The 19,707-nt window shown below is 37.5% G+C and overlaps 1 protein-coding gene across 1 annotated transcript in view; it reads left to right on the forward strand.

Moving 5' to 3' along the window:
* Positions 1-19,707, forward strand: part of disp3 (dispatched RND transporter family member 3) — a 71,302-nt gene that overhangs the window by 34,924 nt on the left and 16,671 nt on the right. The window contains exons 5-12 of the mRNA XM_051902247.1: positions 2,824-2,958; positions 3,043-3,203; positions 4,099-4,238; positions 6,003-6,091; positions 6,673-6,837; positions 11,453-11,614; positions 12,936-13,067; positions 15,663-15,799. Coding sequence (XP_051758207.1) covers positions 2,824-2,958; positions 3,043-3,203; positions 4,099-4,238; positions 6,003-6,091; positions 6,673-6,837; positions 11,453-11,614; positions 12,936-13,067; positions 15,663-15,799 — 1,121 coding nt within the window. The remainder of the gene's footprint in view (positions 1-2,823; positions 2,959-3,042; positions 3,204-4,098; positions 4,239-6,002; positions 6,092-6,672; positions 6,838-11,452; positions 11,615-12,935; positions 13,068-15,662; positions 15,800-19,707) is intronic.

Here is a 19,707-nt window from a genome sequence, read left to right on the forward strand (position 1 = left end):
GACTCTGCGTTGTGTGTGTGTGTGTGTAGAACAAATGGACACCGAATTTCTATGACTGGTCTATGGTTGGCTTTTACACTCGTTACACTAAAATATTGTTATAGATATAATGAAAGCCTTGATGTAGCCTTGTTTTTATGACTTGTGTTTTGTCAGAATTGCAACTGGATATATTTTCCTCATCTACAAATAGCCTCAGTATGCTTTGTGTCAACATTTGTGTCAACAGATGAGCTGCAAATTATTTCTGACAGAAAATTTGACTGATGTCTTGAACCTGCACAGACTGAGACCAGGCTGACTACCCACATATTTAGCAGCATGAGTTTACAACTTTGTGCAGTATGACTTAATTAAACACAGCAGTAAACATGTATTTCAGCTATTAGTCTATTAAAAGCACAAGAGGATGCAGACTTGAAGGTGTACTAACTGTGACATTGGTTGTTGAGCAATTCATCAAGTAAATCTTATTGATTTGGCCGTCTCACAGCTCCACAGCTGGTTTTCTTGGTATATTCAGGTCGTTATACTATTTTTGTCAGGACATTCCTAAAATGAGGCTTATTTTCTCACAGCTGCTGCATCAACAACCGTCTGGATAATGGAAAATAGAACACCACTTTTCCATGTGACATTTTTATAAAAACCTCAATGATGTATTTTAAAATGTTACATAACCTGACCTCTGTGCTTTATCTGTATATCATATAACCTTCCCTGAACCTTCTGAATTCATTTACGTGTCAGCTGCACTTGCAATGCACTACCTTGTTAGAGAAACAATAGAGAGCTCTCGAACGCTGTCGTTCCACTCAGCTTGTGCAGCAGTTTGTTACTGTTTGTTACAAAACCTTTAGCACTCTCTGTACACCACAGCACTTTCGGTTAATTCAGGGATAAAAGCTTGAAACCACAGAAAACATCTCCAAGTGCTGCAAAGCATGTGGGCCAAAAATATCTTGGCACTTTTGCGGTTGCTAATGGTAAATTGGTGACAGATATTTCAAATATGACAGAAAGGGCTTGGTGAACTCAAACAGACCTGTCAAGAATTGCCTGTGTTGGAGTAATTAACTTGAAGTATTGATGCTAAGTTTACATTTTTAAATAGCATGTCATCAAAATAGAGTTATGTCAATACTGACGTAATGGGGAGCCCAATCACCTCCAAGTGGTAACTAAATGAGCCAATGGACATTGGCCAGTGAGTTCCCATTCAGTCAGTCACGTTCGACATTCTTACAGTACAAAGCTGTTGTTGTAGTGCTACTGTTGCTACATTGCTGTTTTTTTTTTTTTATAGCAGTTTATTGTGCATGTAGCCATTCATTTTAGTGAATTGCCTAATTTGGATAGCTGATTTAAATAAACTGATCCAAAAGAAAAAGGTTCACTGATTCTTTCGAGTCTGTGCAGCATTTGTAGCAAAATTATGCTAAAGCAAAACAACATTTTGTAAAATTGTGCTGTTCATTACTGTCTTTGTTTTTGAGTTACACCATTGAAATGTTTGGTATCAGTGTGAGATTAAAAGGATTAAAGTGTTAGTTCACCTAAAAACGAAAATTCTGTCATCATTTACTCGCCCTCCTGTCGTTCCAAACCCGTAAGACTTTAGTTCATCTTTAAAAACAAAAATTAAGATCTTTATTAAGAGAGATTTATTATTTTTCTGTCCCTCCATTGACAGTCCACTTTGATGCTTCAAAAAGTTCATAAAGAGATCGTAAAACTAATCCATATGAATTGGGTGGTTTAGTCCAAATTTTCTGAAGAGACTTGATCACTTTATATGATGAACAGACTGAATTTAGGCTTTTATTCACATGTAAACATTTATCAACTCACACATCAGTTGTGGTAAACCGAAGCTCAAGCATGTTTTTTTTTTTTTCATGTGCAAGTACCAATGAGGTTCATCCTTGTGTTACGCAGCACGTTTGAGCTTCCACAAGAACCAATGAGATTAATTCTCATGTTACGCAGCACATTTGAGCTTCGGCAAGAACCAATGAGGTTCATTCTCGTGTGTTACTCAGCACATTTGAGCTTCAGCAAGAACCAATGAGGTCTGTTCTCGCACATCAATCAAGCAAGTATGGTTGAGCTTTTGTTTGTGTTCGCTGATCAATGTTTAAACGTATCATGGTTTCCACAAAAACTGCAGCACAACTGTTTTCAACATTGATAATAATAATAAATGTTTCTTGAGCAAATCAGCATATTAGAAGGATTTCTGAAAGATCATGTGACACTGAAGACTGGAGTAATGATGCTGAAAATTCAGCTTTGATCACAGGAATAAATTACATTTTAAATATATTAAAATAGTTGTTTTAAATTGTAATAATATTTCACAACTTTACTGTATTTTAGATTAAATAAATGCATCCTTGGTGAGCAGACTTTTCACCAAGAGAAACGTCTTTTAAAAACATTAACCCAAACTTTTAAATGGTAGTGCATATAACTTGGGTGTTTAAATTTATTTTAATTTACTTTAAGTGTATATTTTTTTTTATTGGTGGCTATTTTAGGTGTATAAATTTCTCTTTTTCTACTTTCTAGTTTTATTAAATGTGTCCAACTATCCCTTTAATTGTATATAGTGTAAATTTAGAAGTATTAAACACTGTAATAATAAATACTCTTCCGATTACCCATGCAGTTATCAAATTACATATATTTTAAAATAATTTTTTTGTTAGTAGCTTGTAGTGTATAGTTAACTAAAGATTACTGTGCTTGAATACTAAAAGTCACCACAGTGTCATTTCTTGATTTGGCATTATGTGTCATACCTATTTTGTTTCTCCACAGTGTTTCTGACATTCTTTGGCTTGGCCAGTATTGGTCTGAGCTGTCTCGTGGCGCTCTTCTTGTATCATGTGGTGTTTGGAGTGAAATACCTTGGCATTCTCAACGGAGTTGCAGCCTTTGTCATCATTGGCATTGGTGAGAGTAATAAAATATCAAGCCTTGAGCTTTCCACATTATAAATGAACATGTTCTTTACCATGTTCTTTTCTTTCCTTCTAGGTGTGGATGATGTGTTTGTGTTCATAAGTACTTTCAGACAGTCAGACCACCTGACTTGTTCAATGCAGCGTATGATTTACACAGTAAAGACAGCAGGCAGAGCCACGTTCCTCACGTCCTTCACGACGGCAGCAGCATATGCTGCAAACACCTTCTCACAGGTGCAGTCAGCGGAGCAGAATAAACATTTCCAGAAAATCAATTTTCAAAACAAAGATGTGCTAACATTTAGAACATTTTGAAGGCTGGAGTATGCCAGGAATAAAATCTACACTTTCATAGGATTTTATTAAGTTCACTTACAATGCTTGTCAAGTTTTCCTGCACCCAAAACAGTTGTATTTTAGTTTTTCTAAACCGTTTTCCACTTCTTTGGTGATTAGAGTTAAACAATCTATTTTTGCTCCTATACCTTTAAGACATCTCTATGTAAATTACCTCTGTTATGATTGGCTAACTTCGACGTACCAGTGTAATTCGTGCTTATCAGGAGTTGGTTGCTAAATATTACACAGGCATATGTCAATGTTCCCTGACGAATTTTGCTAGGACGGTCAATTTTAGACAATAACGTAATACAATTAATTACAACGAAAAGTATAACAATATAAAAAATAAATGTTTTAATCATGACCTCTGACCCATACATTCTGTATTAAGGGTTTTTCCTGCCATCAAAGCAGTTTAAGCTTTAAATGCGTGATAAAATGAGCCAAAGTTCTGAGTGAACTTGAGGATTCGTATGTGACCTCCTACTTTGAAGCTCAGGATCTAACATCAATCAAAAAATAAACACAAATGATGTAATAAACTGCAAGAACATGTAGAGCAGACAGTCAAACATTTCTTTATCTTTAAAGAAAGGTCTTATTTTATTCATAATAGCTTTTGTACCCATGGGGCTTTTATGTTTCTGTCACCATCTCATGTTTATTCAGTAGCGTATTGGTGTGATGAGAATCCTGCCGGTTAATTTATTTTAAAACATGCAAAGTGAAAAAACAATTCTGACAACACCTGACATGTGACCTTTATCTGTTTTGTATGCATCATTAGATCCCAGCGGTTCATGACTTCGGTCTGTTCATGTCTCTCATTGTGAGCTGCTGCTGGCTTTGGGTTTCCATTCTCATGCCTGCTGCCCTTTGCATCTGGACCCAGTGTGGAGCTGCCCATGGCAACGCCTGTCCCAAATGGTAGAGTTTTTATGTCTTTCCAAATGTCTTTTGAGAAATGTGCATGTTCTTTTCTTAGAATTTTTAAAGTTTTAATTTTAAAGTTAGAATTTTTAAAGTTTTATCACATTATTCATTCATTAAAGGTATAATTGCTGTATGACTTTCCATCTTCTGTGGAATACAAAAGAAGATTTTAAGAAATGTCTGTGTTTTCTTGCCCATACAATGGAAGCCAATGGTCACCAAAACTGTTTGGTTACCAAAATTCTTCAAAATATACTTTATGTTCTGCAGAAGAACCAAAGTCATACAGGTTTGGAATGGCTTGAGGGTGAATAAATGATGACAAAATTGTAATTTTTGGGTAAGCTATGCCTTTAAAATCATAGATCACCAAGAAATGCGAATTCTGTCATCATTAACATCACGTTGTTCCAAACCCGTATGACTTTCTTCCTTCTGCTGAACACAAACACAGAAATTTGAATGTGCTGATCACTCTTTCCCATGCAATTACAGTACAGTACATAAGTGCCCCATTATGCTATTTTAAACATTTGTAATTTTGTTTTGGAGTCTCTCACTGTAGGTTTACACGATCCAGGGTCAAAAAACACTTTCTCATAATATACATTGCAGCATCACCTCTTTTTTCACAGTGTCTGAAATGGTTTAATAAAGGATTCAGTTTCTCTAAACCCCTCCTTTCAGAGAGCCTGCTCTACTCTGATTGGTCAGACTAGAGCATAGTGTTTTGTGATTTGTCTTCCACTAGTGTGTTTCAGAAACCAAATGCTCATTAACATATCTTAATCAGTCCAGATATGACTCATGAGAGAAGTATCAATGTCTGTTTAATGAACAAATTTGTTATTTGTAGTTGTATCTTTTTAATTAATTGACCCTTCGTCGGGAGTTTGACTGACAAGCGATCTAACCAATAATAACGCCGAATCCGCCATTTTGTCCGACAAAGCAGTCAGGAGAAGATTAACCTCAGTGGACTTGAACTTGAAAAATGGTGTGTACTGACGTCTTTCCGCGTTTGAAACAACATTCCTTCTCATGTTCTTTCATGTTTATTTGATGCTATAAATTAACTAGTAGGAAGAGATGATCGGTTCACGAGCCGCTTAAGCTGAAGCGCTACAGTAATCTGTCACGACACATTAAAAAGCCACAAAACGGTTTTTATTGTTCAAATATCTTAAAAAAAAAACAGAATTTGAAAGCTGGGACTTTGTTTAATATCATAAGTATCCTGCTCTGTCTTGTCTGTCGACGTTTTGTCAGTGTCCTCTTTGCTCCGCGATGTATTTTTCACTCTGTGTGGCGTGACAGCGCCATGGCTTGTCGGACAAAGCAACAGTAACTAAGGGGGGCGTGTTTGTGTGATGGGTCATTTGGTTGATTCAATTCACAAAACAGGTCTGAATGATTTGTCCATGAATCAGATTGATCCAGTTCTCAAGCTAAATTCACCGATGTGAATCCTGTAACAGCTTACTGGATGGAAAGATTATTGGTGAATAATATTTTTGCACAAGTCATATCATGGACACTTTTATGATTTAACATTATTTTTGAAGACTGAAAACTTCAGTCCTCATTTATTGCAATTGCATGGAAAAGAGTGACCAGCATCAAAATATCTTCTTTTGTGTTCCACAGAAGTATCAAAGGCATACTGATTTGGAATGACATGAGAGTGAGAAAATGATGACATATATGGGATTTTTGGATAAATTATCCCTTTAACACTGAGATTGTTAACCCTAACAGGTGGACCACTCTAACTAAACTGTCCGCCAGCCCTAGTCCCCTCTCAGATGATGATGATGTTGCTCTAATAACTGTTGAAATGGAACCAGGTAATGATGAATTTATTTTGATAAAAGATTACAAAGACAATTTCTTATTTCTTAAAAATGTCATCAGTCAAATTCATGTTTATTTATTTTGTGTTTTGCTTTCTTTTTTTAGTCAATGAATCACACCTTTGCATACAACAATTACAACCAGGAGAGAGAAAAAGTATTATCAAGTTTATCCTTACGAAATCCTTACAAAAAAAACGAATACCTTAATCTGTTAACTTGCGTCCCCATTTGGAACCTAAATCTAAGAAATGGCATACCCAAATTAGTAGACTTATTTAAAAGAAAATATTTGGCAGCTTGTTGTCATATCATCAGAATTAATTAAATCAATTATAAAATTCAAAAACAGCGCCAGTGATTATATTGGGTTTTGCTTTTGACGTGACGCTCACATCCAGTGTAGGCAAATGTCAGCAAATAAGCGACTGAATCCAGTGGGTGGGGCCTATGGTGAGATGATGTATAAACTATTCATCGATGTCTATGCAAATTTATTTGCCTGTGTGACATCACAGATCCCGCAATATCAAAACAAGCCATTTTTGGAGCCTGATGCTTTGATTTCTGTCCAGGTGTATATGACTCTGAATCGGATGCAGCCCTGCTGTCGCTCTCTGTAGAAGCTCCTTTGTCCGTGTCCACTGAGGGCAACGTGGGAGTTGTCAGTGCCCACCTTCAGAGGCTCCTGAGGCACTGGGTGGCAGAACCTGTTGTCGAAAAACGGAAAACTATTATAGGTGAGTAACATTTGTGATAATTAGCAACATTTGTGATGATTATCTCAAAAGACGTGATGTGCTTTCACAGTACTCACATTAGTTAAGCATCTTTATTCATTTGCTCTCAGCCGTAGACAACGCACTCACAGACCGCCTACAGAGCTTTTATGTACTGTCTGTATGTCACGCTCAAAACTGCCAAGAGCTGACTGGATTCTTCTACTCTGATTGGCTGGTTTCTAAGCTACTTTCTTAAATTGTGGTACACAGGCTTTGAAGCCAAAGTCATGTACAATTAAGGTACAATAAATGCTTCAGCTGAAGAACTAGTTGCTTGATTTGCTAACGTTTTTGAGTTTCATGTAAAATATCATGTAAGAGTTTAATCTAAAACATTTGGTAGCATGTAAATGAGATATCCTTGAGCACACCTCGCTTTGTGTGCAGTGCTACAGTACTTCAGATTTACTCACATCACATAAAAACAAACTTTTGTTACTTTGCCCTTGTGAAAAAGAAGTAAACTTTAGCAATTAAATGCATTTATTTTTTACAAGAGTGGTTACAGTTCCTAAGTGTACAGTTCTTAGCTAAAATTATCTGCATTGTGAACCAGACTGTTGGGAATATACTATTCTGTTTGCTGCATGTATACTCTATACTCTCTAAATATAGTGTGTATGTATAGTATGCAAATTTTCTGTATGCATGGAATGATTGGATGACCTACTACACTTGATGTAAAATGTGCAAAATGTGCAGTGTGCAACAGAGCATGGGATACTGTATACCACAATGTAATGCGCTTGACATGACCTTCCATTTACAGTGTGATGGATGAACCGGTAATATCAGCTGTATCTCTTTCTTGACTCATTATTTGACCAGACTGCCAAATGTGGAGACATTTTTTTATAGGCTGTAATAACTGGATACCATTTATTGAATTACACATGCAATGCAATGAGGTCATGTGACAACAGTGTTGCATACTAGTGTTTGGAATATTTAGTGTAGAATAATGCTTGTACTTATTTGCTTTTTTTTTTTTTTTTTTAATGTTTGCAATATATAATACATACTGTGCAGTATTAATGTAGGCTAGTAACATTCTGCTTGCTGCATACTGCACATACACTGCTGTCTACTGTTTCTTAAAATAGTAGTACATTATTTGACACAGTAAAAAATATTTACAGATAAACTTGGAAATAAACATTAAATGTTTTCTTTTAGCATTTTTAATACAATTTTGTGCAAACCCGTCCTTACTTTTGGCAGTTTGATTAAATTATCAAGTCAAGTGCATTGTATTGTGGGATGCAGTACTGATGAAGTGTTCTCTGGTTGTATACTGCATATATTTGGCTAATTTAGTACATCATCCAGATATTATATGCAGATATTATATCCAGATATTATGGCTAGTATGCTGTAAATAACTTTAACATATTACCAGCAGTGTTGTTATTGTTAACTAAAAGTGAAACTAGAACTAAAACTATTACTTTTTTATTTTGAAAATTGAAATGAAGCTGATATAAAATAAAATATAAATATTATTATTTAAATGAAAAAAGGTGAAATATTGCCTTGGCAACTAACTGAAATAAGTTTGCTGAAGTACTAAATTTACTAAAAAAAAAAAAAAAGCACATGACAAAATGACTAAAACTTAAGCTAAAATAATTAAATTTTAACAAATACTGCAATAGTATAAATAATACTAAAATAACAATGATTACCAGTATTTACTTTGTAACTAAATCAGGATTGTGTCTGTCACAGTTATGTTCAGATTAGTTCAGTTCCTATCATGTCTGTATTAGTTCTCGTTTGATTCTGTGGTAACTAATTTGTTATTCATCACGTTCAGGTGTTTCGTGATTTAGTTCCTCATTTACTCTGTGTATAAATATCACCTGTTATGTTCATTCTGTTACCGGTTCTTGTTATGTTTACACGTTTAGGGTGTTGTTGTTATGATTGAGTTTATTAGTAAATTAGTTCCTGTTTATTCATCTTCGTCATGTGACGTTCACCGTGACCTGATCGATCTGTGGACCATGGATCCTACTCCCACCCAAAGACCCACCCCTGAGTCCTCGCCTTCTTCGCCGATCTTGTGTTGCCATCTTGATTCTCCGGTCCCATCCGAAGGCCTCCATTCTCTGATGTCCTGATCCCTTCTCCTCTGGTCAAGGCCAGTTCCCTGGATCCGTTGGCCCTGCTGCTTTCATCCAGCTCTTTGGCTCTGCTTTTGCCACTGTGTCCGTGTGGCTCGTTTGCACTTCCTCGGGCTTCGCCTCTACCAGCACGGCATGAAGTTGAGGTCTCTGCATCACATCGGGCCTCCTGTCCCAAGTCCCCATCTTGACTCGACAGCCCATCGACCTCGCTTTGGCTTCTTTCCCTCGTTGCCTCCGTGTCCCGACTGCCCTGAGATTCTGCTGGGATAACTCGTCTCTCCAGCTTCCGCCACGGACTTGGCGGTGCCTACACCCTCCACCCCTATGGCATCATCTGGCTCCTCCATTTCTCCGTCCTCCCCGTCATCCTCCCTCACTCCATAGTCGCCCCGGTCAGCCAAGTCCCTGTTGCCGCCTCAGTCCCACGAGCCAGCAGCTCAGCCTCAGGCTTTCAGGCCATCAATGTCACCCTGGTCCGTCAGCCTCTCTGCTCCGCAGGTTCCTCCAGGCATCGTGGTTCCGCCTCCGCTGATTGGTCCTAGGGTTTCCGTCCAGCCCTTCAGTCAGGACTCCGCCTGGATCCTCCCACCATCAGCACCACCCTGGTGCCTGTGGTTAGCAACTCCTCCAGGCTCCTGTTGGAGACTCCACCAGCTCCATGCCCTTCACCGAAGCCTCCACCCTCTTTCCTACTGTTTGACTATTTCTGTTACGGCGCGAGGTCACACCTTCTGGGAGGGGGAGCTTATGTCAGGGTTATGTTCAGTTTAGTTCAGTTCCTGTCATGTCTGTATTAGTTCTTGTTTGTTCCTATGGTAACTAATTTGTTGTTTATCACGTTCAGGTGTTCGAGAGTTATTTCTTCATTTACTGTGCGTATTTATGTTCATTCTGTTTTCAGTTCTCGTTACGTTTACACCTTTAAGATGCTGTTGGTATTACTGAGTTTATTAGTAAAGTCAGTTCTTGTTTATTCATCTTCGTCATGTGAGTTTCTACTACAAAGCCTGCTGGGCTCACTCGTCTCTCCAGGTCGGCCTCTGGTGGTCGTCACTCAGCTTCCGGCACAGACTTCTGGGATTCCGGCAGTGCCTACACCCTCCAGCCATACGCCATCATTTGGCTCCTCCCTTCCTCTGACCTCCCCATCATTCTCCTTCGCTCCACCATCGCCCTGGTCAGCCGAGTCCTCGTCGCCGCCTCAGTCCCACGAGCCAGCAGCTCAGCCTCAGGTTTCTAGGCCATCGATGTCGCCCTGGTCCGTCAGCCTCTCTGCTTCCTCCAGGCATCTTGGTTCCGCCTCCGCCGATCGGTCCCAGGGTTCCGTCCACTCCTTCATTCAGGACTCCGCCCTGGATGGTCCCACTGTCAGCGCCACCCTGGTGCCTGTGGTTAGCAACTCCTCCAGGCTCCTGTCCTTCACCAGCTCCACACCCTCCACCAAAGCCTCCACCCTCTTTCCTTCCGTTGGACTATTTCTATTACGCCGCGAGGTCACACCTTCCAGGAGGGGGAGCTTATGTCACGGTTATGTTCAGTTTAGTTCAGTTCCTGTCATGTCTGTATTAGTTCTTGTTTGCTTCTGTGGTAACTAATTTGTTGTTCATCACATTCAGGTGTTCGTGATTTAGTTCCTCATTTACTGTGTGTATAAATATCCCGTTGTGTTCATTCTGTTGTTGGTTCTCGTTATGTTTACACATTTAAGGTGTTGTTGGTATTATTGAGTTTATTAGTAAAGTCAGTTCCTGTTTATTCATCTTTGTCATGTGAGTTTCTACTACAAAGACTTTGCATTGTGACAGTGTCTAAATAATTGCACCAAAATTTATTTTAAATATATACCTTTATAAGACCTAAAGAATGCTTACACATGTATAAAGGTCTGGTAAATGATTATCCGTAAACGAACAAAGAGTACTGTAGTGAACTCATGCAAGTCACATTTAGATTTTTCTGCTAATGTACACACAATTTGTGCATGAGTAAGATAAAAATTTCCTGGCTGTTTTGTTTCAGACTCCCTGTAATTTGTTTCTTATTCTCAAGGTCAGTCTATTCACAGTTCAAACGAAAGAGCTATGAACTGCATCCCTTATGTGCCTGCGACAATGCAGTTAAGCTTGTATTAGCATGGTAGAGTGTAGCAAGAAATTTCAACAAATGCCTATTGTGTAAATACATATTTATGCAGCTGTATATGCATGTCAATAAGCTAAATTAGAGCCAGGTTTCTCTCAGGCCCCCACTGCTTTTTCCTCTTATTAGGTGAGCAGCCTGAGCAGTGTCGAAACAACGGCGGTATAATTATAGACTTGGAGACAGTTTCAAATAATACAGTCATGCATAATGTAGCAGGATGCATTTAAATCCCAGCATTAGCTTGTTGTGATAAATATCCTCCCCCGTCCACATCGCACATCTAATCCTGTCTGGTTTTTCAGGTGTGTATGTTTTGGTTCTGCTGGGCTCGGTGTGGTGCTGTTGTCTCCTGCGGCCGGCCAGTCACGCGCCTGTGCTGTTCCACAGAGACACCAACCTGCAGAGACTGCTGGACCTGCGCAGTAACCTGAGTGCTCAGGGGATCGCCTGCCATATGTGCTCGGGTGAGCCTTCTAAACAGTGCAGTACACTCTAATGGGTCATTGAAAACAATCGCTTGACTCATTTGTGCTGCATTATTTAATTAGACAACAGATTTTCTGCTCATGGCACAATACAGTAGATGAAGGCAGCGGGCAATGAGCCGAAACATGAGTAGAGACAATATTTGTGTGTCAGGTAATAACTTTAATCAATAAGCCATTACATAAGGGATAATATCTGCTTTGCATCAGGGTCTAGTGTCACCCACAAGGGCTTTATTTTTTGTTGTTATGATCGGGTGACTGTACATTACTCATCATACAGGAGACATGAAACTAGACCAGCTATGTAGAAAATTGTTTATATACTGTTTAGCAAAAATATTCAACCACAAAATGCCATCAATTGACCAGTCAGAATCAAGTTTTCCATGTAACAAAAGTGTTATGTAATGCTTAAAATATAGCAGTTGTTATATATTCAGTCATAAACATATGAAAACATATTAGTATTGAAGTGTTGACATTGAAAATCTGAGATTCAAAATCATGAATTTAACAATATCCTAGGTTTGTGTCAGTATTTTTTTAAAGAAATAAACTCTTTTATTCAGCAAAAATTGCATTAAAAAGACTTTGACATTGTTACAAAAATATATATATTTCACATAAATGTTGTTCTTTTGAACTTTCTTTTCATCGAAAATCTTGAAAAAAGTAACATGGTTTCCACAAAAATATTAAGCAGCACAACTGTTTTCAACATTGATAATAATAAGAAATGATTCTTGAGCAGCAAATCTGCATATTAGAATGATTTCTGAAGGATCATGTGACACTGAAGACTGTAGTAATGATGCTGAAAATTCAGCTTTCCATCACAAGAATAAATTACATTTTAAAATATATTCATATAGAAAACAGTTATTTTAAATTGCAATAATATTTCACAATATTACTGTACTGTATTTTTGATGTAATAAATGCAGCCTTGGTGAGCAGAAGAGACTTTTCAGAAACATTAAAAAACCTTACCGACCCCAAACTTTTGAACAGAAGTGTACATTTTTAGTGTACGTTAAACATTACATACTGCTAATGTTGCTCATGTACAATTATGATATCAAAAGAGAATAGCATGGTGCTATGATAAATACTATGATTAATGTAGTTGTGTGGTACTCTATACTCAGATTCAACGCTAATAATACTAGTACTAATATTAATGCTAATACTACAATGGTACATGCCTAAGAAATTCCACTGACTAGCTCTAAATTTGAGATATAACAAAAAATAAACCAGTACACACTGACATGTCCGACCTCTCTGTGTCTCTCAGGTGTTTTTATGGAGCGACCTCATAATCTGCACAGCACTGCTGATTTCACAAGCTCTACCTCAGGGAACCATCCCACAATTCCCTCAAACCAGTCCAAACCAGCATCCAACAGCACCGCACAGACGCTCGCAGGTTTGTTTCTCTGCTCTGCTGGGAGGAACGGGTGGAAAAACACCGACACCTGTTTTATCAAAACTTAATCAGTCTTTGATGCCTTCCCTGCTGCAAAAACCAGGTCATACCATTGAAAGGTTGTCAAGCTGGTAAACCGGCTTCAGAACATGGGTTAATCAGCTCACCCGGGTCCCCACCAGCTTAGCTAAGGTGTTCTACTAGCTCTAACCACGTTGGCCAAGATGGACATTTTTTTCCAAATGCTCCCATTAAATAAAATGTATCATTATTGTCTTCTGCATATTAATGTTGATTATTTTTCTGTTTATTATTATTGTTAGTAATAATAATAATATATTTATTTTAATATATTTATTACATATGATTTATTTATATTCTTATTTATTATTTATATATATATATATATATATATATATATATATATATATTTATTTATTTATTTATTTATTATATAATTATATATTTATTTTATATCAGTGATATCCGTTTTGATATTATGTCTGTTGCTTTCACTGGAAGTCTGACGGCTGTGCTGCAGAAAGCGGACAAAGAGAAACAAAGAGTCATTGCTATGGAAACTATACACTGTCTCATCTAGTTGCATTTGTGTAAACTGGCAGGTTTTAAGTAATACACTTTAATGTGTCCAAGCCGGGTGCAGACACGGTGTTCAAATGTTGCAGACCTTATTCTTTTACAAGTAGTTACAGCTTGTCTTGTTGTGAATCTTTGGTGTAAATTCACCTTAAACAAATGCACCTCAAGAACACCTCAGCAGTCCCCTTTGAAAAATATGTACATATATACATAGATGCCTCATTAGCAGCTGTTTCTATTGGCTGCTATACGTAAGCCTTATAATTTCCTGATCATTTACTCACCCCCATGTCATCCAAGATGTTTATGTCTTTCTTTCTTCAGTCGAAAAGAAATTAAGGTTTTGGAAGAAAACATTCCAGGATTTTTCTCCATATAGTGGACTTCACTGGGGTTCAACGGGTTGAAGGTCCAAATGTCAGTTTCAGTGCAGCTTCAAAGGGCTCTACATGATCCCGGACGAGGAATAAGGGTCTTATCTTAGGGTGAAAAACTTCATCTGATTTTCTCCTCCAACTTCGAAATCGTCCGATATCATTGTTTTACCTTTTTTTTTTTGTAAAGGGCATTTGGCTTAATCTTTGCACGTTCACTTTGTAGACACTGGATCGGTACTTCCTCCTTCGTCACAGGTGACCTTTCCAACGTGATTACATAATGCGTGGCGGATCGAGCAGTGCAAGACGAGCATTTGTGGTTAAAAACTATATACAATTTTATTTTTTTTAGAAAATGATCGATCGTTTCATTAGATAAGACTCTTATTCCTCGTCTGGGATCGTGTAGAGTCCTTTGAAGCTGCACTGAAACTGACATTTGGACCTTCAACCCAGTGAACCCCAGTGAAGTCCACTATATGGAGAAAAATCCTGGAATGTTTTCCTCAAAAACCTTAATTTCTTTTCGACTGAAGAAAGAAAGACATGAACATCTTGGATGACATGGGGGTGAGTAAATTACCAGGAAATTTTAATTCTGAAGTGAACTAATCCTTTTAACATGACATTAAAAAGTTGCCATAGTAAATGTAAAAACATTAAAAAGTACCATAGTAAAAACTTGTAATACTGAGTTAAAACACAAGCTGCATTTTTCAGGCTAGACCAGCCAATGCGCATGTGCATTCATGAGCGTGCATCTCAGAACACTGACTGTTTCTATAGCAGCCGGAGCTTCTAATGGCAGCTGCAGTCACGCAATGACTTTACAAACTGGTGATTGGCACTTATTCCGCCATATTGTGTGTTGCATTTCTCCCGTTCATAGTACTATGAGTGCACCATCTTTGTATATTTAAAGTGTATATCGCATGACATAATGACCAACTAGAAATCAGTCTGGTTTTAGTTTGACAGTAACTTTAGAAATTGTGTGCATAATATTACAAAGTGCATTTCAATAAATTTCTGGCTATATTCCCACAATTAATTAACCTAATGAACTTAATGTGCTTTGAAAACACAAGTTTTTATGTTCTTTTAACTGCAATGGCTTTTTGAAGACTATAAAGTCTGTTATTATGCAGTCTCTCCTCCCTGAACAGTGGCTGCAGTATCTGATTGAGGATATTTAACTTTGAATCGTCCCCTTACTAGTCATAAAACATCACTGTTATTATGAGGCACACACAGCTCTCACACATACAATTCTTCTCCCGTGAAATCCCAAAATAAAATGCAAACAAATGCACTCCATTATTTATGTACATCCCCTGACATACTGTTGCAATTTTAATTGGTTTATTAAATAATCTATTAAATCCATGTTTTGTGTTCATGTCTATTAGCTTTGAGGTAAAAAATGCTAGTGCAATCCTAAACATTGACAAAATCATGTTTTAACAGAAATACTGTATATGCAAAACATAATGAAGACTCATTCCCATCCTAATGTATACCGCCTAAAGCACAAAGGGTCAAGGGTTGTCAATTGAAGGGTCAAAAAGTTATGATTTTTTTAACGTTTTTGAGAGAAGTCTCTTTTACAATTCTGCAGGTGGTCTCCTTACTGTCTATGTGTTTAAACTGGAGATGGGCTCTGCTGTTCCTCTATATCGCTATTCACTAAGTGCCAGTGTACCTGCACCCTGGCAAGCATCATCGGCTGGGCACGGGGATGTGCCGTTCTTTCAGGTCTGTATGGCCACACACATTCACACAGACACCAATAAACACCAGGACTGCGTTCCATTCAGAAGAGAATTGAGAATGCCTTTAAATTCCATTTCTGTTCCTGAGTATGAGTTAAGTTTGAATTGAGGCAAATAGGATGCACAAATGTATTTGGAATTTAAGAAAGTAGAATTAAATTAACTAGGAATTTAAACATAATAGTGTTATTTTAGTATTATTTAGAATCTAAATATTACTAAAATAACACTGGTATGTTTAAATTCCTCGAAAATTAATTTAATGCTACTTTAAAAGCTAGTAATTTTAAAAGTGCTTTTGTCATTTTTATTAGGGACCAAGCACAGAACGTGCGTAGGCACCTGTTGTATCCATTAGTGTTCTTATTATTAGGGGCAAAGCACCGAATTCACCCTATGCCCTAATTTTCCATCATTACATTTTTTCCACTATTTTGAATTTCATGAAAAACCTACTTTTTCGAGCTCCTCTTAGACCCTTGCTTTGATTTTCATGAAAATCAAATAATATCATCTTCAGACCATGCCAACAAAAAGTAACGGAATTCAAGCTAATTATTGAATAATTTGCAAACAAATTTGACAAAGAGTACACTAAAGACGTGAGGCTTTATCTAAGGCTATTCCTGAGGGTACCTGCACAGTGCCACCTAGTGGTCAGAAGATATGAAAAATGGCTATTTTTGCTTATAACTTCTGAATAGTTTGACCAAAAATCAAGTCTCTTTAGATTTGGGGTGGCATGCCAAGTCAAACAATATCTAATTTTCACCGTGTCAGCCTTTTTGAATTTTGTCGCAAAATGCTATATTTCACGAACGCATTGGCGTAGCATTACAAAACTCGGTATGTGTGTTCGGCATGATGCCTTGAAGGTACTCAAAAAATGTAATGAATGCTTTTGATTTATTTTGCTTATTTTATTGAAAAATATGCAAATTTTCCTGATAGATTCCTTAAAGGCACAGTATGTTTTTTTCGCCGCTAGGGGTCCCTAAACTCTTCAAAACAATAACAAAGGTGTAGATTGATGACGCAGTGAATGAGCGTGGGCTTATAGAACAGTCATCATTCTGATGGATCTAATGTTTATGGCGAAATAATGTTTATGGATGAGTGAATGCATTCATGTTTTTAACATGACTGTGGTATAAAGTGGCCGAGAATCGCGGGCGCGATTGCTAATGAGAGACAGATATCATTGCCGCATGCGAGTCTCGGGATATATCTCTCCAGGACATTCTCGTTCACTGTTCCTTGCTGGTGGAACGATCTTCCTGCCTTTATCCGGAATGCAGAATCCCTGGCAATATTCAAAAGACAGCTGAAAACTCATCTCTTTCGTGAGCACTTAACCTCATCTTAAAAAAAAAAAAAAAAAAAAAAAATTATACCTAAATATTTATACCTATCCTTTCACTTCCTCTAACCCCTCTCTATTGTAGCTTATGATACTCTGAGCATTACCTAAGACTTGTATTGTGAGCACTTTTTGTGTCTATTTGCCTCGTCATGACGACTCGCTTGTTGTATTCCTCACTTGTAAGTCGCTTTGGATAAAAGCGTCTGCCAAATGAATAAATGTAAATGTAAATGTAAATATAAAGGAATGAGGACATTTCATTCTACCGAACTACTTGCAAAGCTGAAATACTACTAATACAGATCAGTTTATTTGATGAGTTAAAATTGTGAGGTAACACAGCACTGTTTCACTTGGTCTCACGTTACACTATCATACTAAACTGCATTGAAAGTTGTAATGTTATTCTATGTATTAGTTTGCTGTATGTGTATGAGACTAACAATAAGCTAGATCAACATTAGAATATCACACTGATGATATTCTAACATTTCATCGTGGTTAGCTATATTAGTCTTATGTAGCCTACATTTGCTTACCTTGTTTAACAACGTGCAAGAGCGGCGTCGGGTTCTGTCAAGTCAAAGTTGTTGCAAAGCTCTCACCATCTCGGAAACACCACGCCAATATTGTTCCTCGTTTTATTTCTCCTTTTGTCCCAAAGTTAGCTTGCCATGGTCCATAGTGTTTGAACGAAACAACAACAGCGTGCCTGTCTGTTGCCCTGGTTACTATGCAGTACAAGGAATCCAGGGATAACGCAGATATTACGTCACTGACAGGCGACAAGTGACAAGGGAGGGACGGGCACTATTTAAAATTGTGAATTTCTCTGAATTTACAAATTCTTGGAAACATTTAGGATGATGAAAGTACACAGCTGAGCGAAATATATAACACTGTGCAAGTGGTTTTTGGATATTTTAATATAAATATCTTACATATTTTCCCTTTAAGTCATACCGAGAACAGTGATATCCATTATGCCATAGTCGGTCGAACTTGCTGTCCGCCATTTTGAATTTACTTGAAAACCTACTTTTTCTAAAAGAAAAACCTACTTAAAACCTACTTTTTCTGAATCAGATCAATGCCAGCAAAAAGTAACAAAGCAACTAAGTTGATGGCATGATGCCAAAATGACTGTTGAGGCTTTATTTCTACAAGGCTTTGTTTGTGTGCATCACTGTCACCCACACTGACCACATCACATCAATTTGGTTACAACGCCACCTATTGGTCGAAAGTGATAAGCAATTAAAGGTGCAATATGTAAGAATTTTGCAGTAAAATATCTAAAAACCACTAGGCCAGTGTTATATATTTTGTTCACTGAGTACTTACAATATCCCAAATGTTTGCAACTATTTGTAAATCATGAGAAAATTGCAATTTTAACCAAAGCTCCGGGACATGTGAGGAGTCTCCTGTCAATTGCGTCATACCTGCGTTACCCTCGGTTTCCGGTTTTATTTTGTAGAAACCATAGAAAGACACTTTAATATTTACATGTTTTAATAGACAAGGGAACAACTGTTTTGATATATTTATAGACAGAAAACTAATTATTGTTATGTAGTTCAACACGTTTAGCCTTATTGTTTAAATCTAATTTTCTTGATTTTTTTGCGAGTACCATGCCTCAGAGAAAATCACTATTTTGTGAAGTAGCTAACATAGCATAATCAGATGCAGCTTTATTTTTAGTAACGGTAATACAGAATTTTCTCCATCATACAATACGTTTTAAAATTAATTGCATGCCATTTATCAACACAAGCCATCCAGCATTTAATATGATATTCTAAAATCGATCTATCTTACTGCAGTGTGCAACAGTGTCTCACAGCAGCCGCCGAGCGAACGCTCAGAGTGACGTTATTACATTTTCAACACACTCAAATGTATCTAATATGATAAACAGAGCTGCGTTACCTCATACTCATGACCGGAAAAACGGAAGCAGCACCGGCGACTGTGTCATAATAAAAGTTTATCTGCTCGCGGCGTGTGTTGCGCAATCGCTCCAGCGGCCTCGTTCAGCTCCCACAAAACTCAGTCCTGCTCTGCTTCATACTACAGTAATGTTAATAATCGCATCCATGAACATGATTTCTTCCCGAGTCCTTTTCCACCGGCCGTTGAGGTGAAGATTCTGCGCTCAAACTTGGCGTCATCAAGCTACGCCTTTGTTTTGAATAGGCCTCTAGCGACCTCTAGCGGACAGAAAATATTACATATTGCACCTTTAAGTCATATTACTACTTAAGATTTTTCAGCCATTTTGACTAAAATCATCTAAAATCATCTAAAATTGCAGTTGGTCTGATGCTCCAGCCATGCTTGCATAACTCATCATGCCTTTTTTGTGCTTGACCCTTTAATTGCTGTTTGCAGCTGTATTTTTAATTTTAAATTTTAAATTTTTATTTAGCTTTAATTTATTTTTATTTCAGTTTTACTTAATTTTATTGCTTAAACTTTTATTTCAGTTGCCAAGGCAACATTTCTTCAAGTTTTTCATCATT

Source organism: Ctenopharyngodon idella, chromosome 8, assembly GCF_019924925.1.
Source record: "Ctenopharyngodon idella isolate HZGC_01 chromosome 8, HZGC01, whole genome shotgun sequence".
NCBI lineage: Eukaryota > Metazoa > Chordata > Actinopteri > Cypriniformes > Xenocyprididae > Ctenopharyngodon > Ctenopharyngodon idella.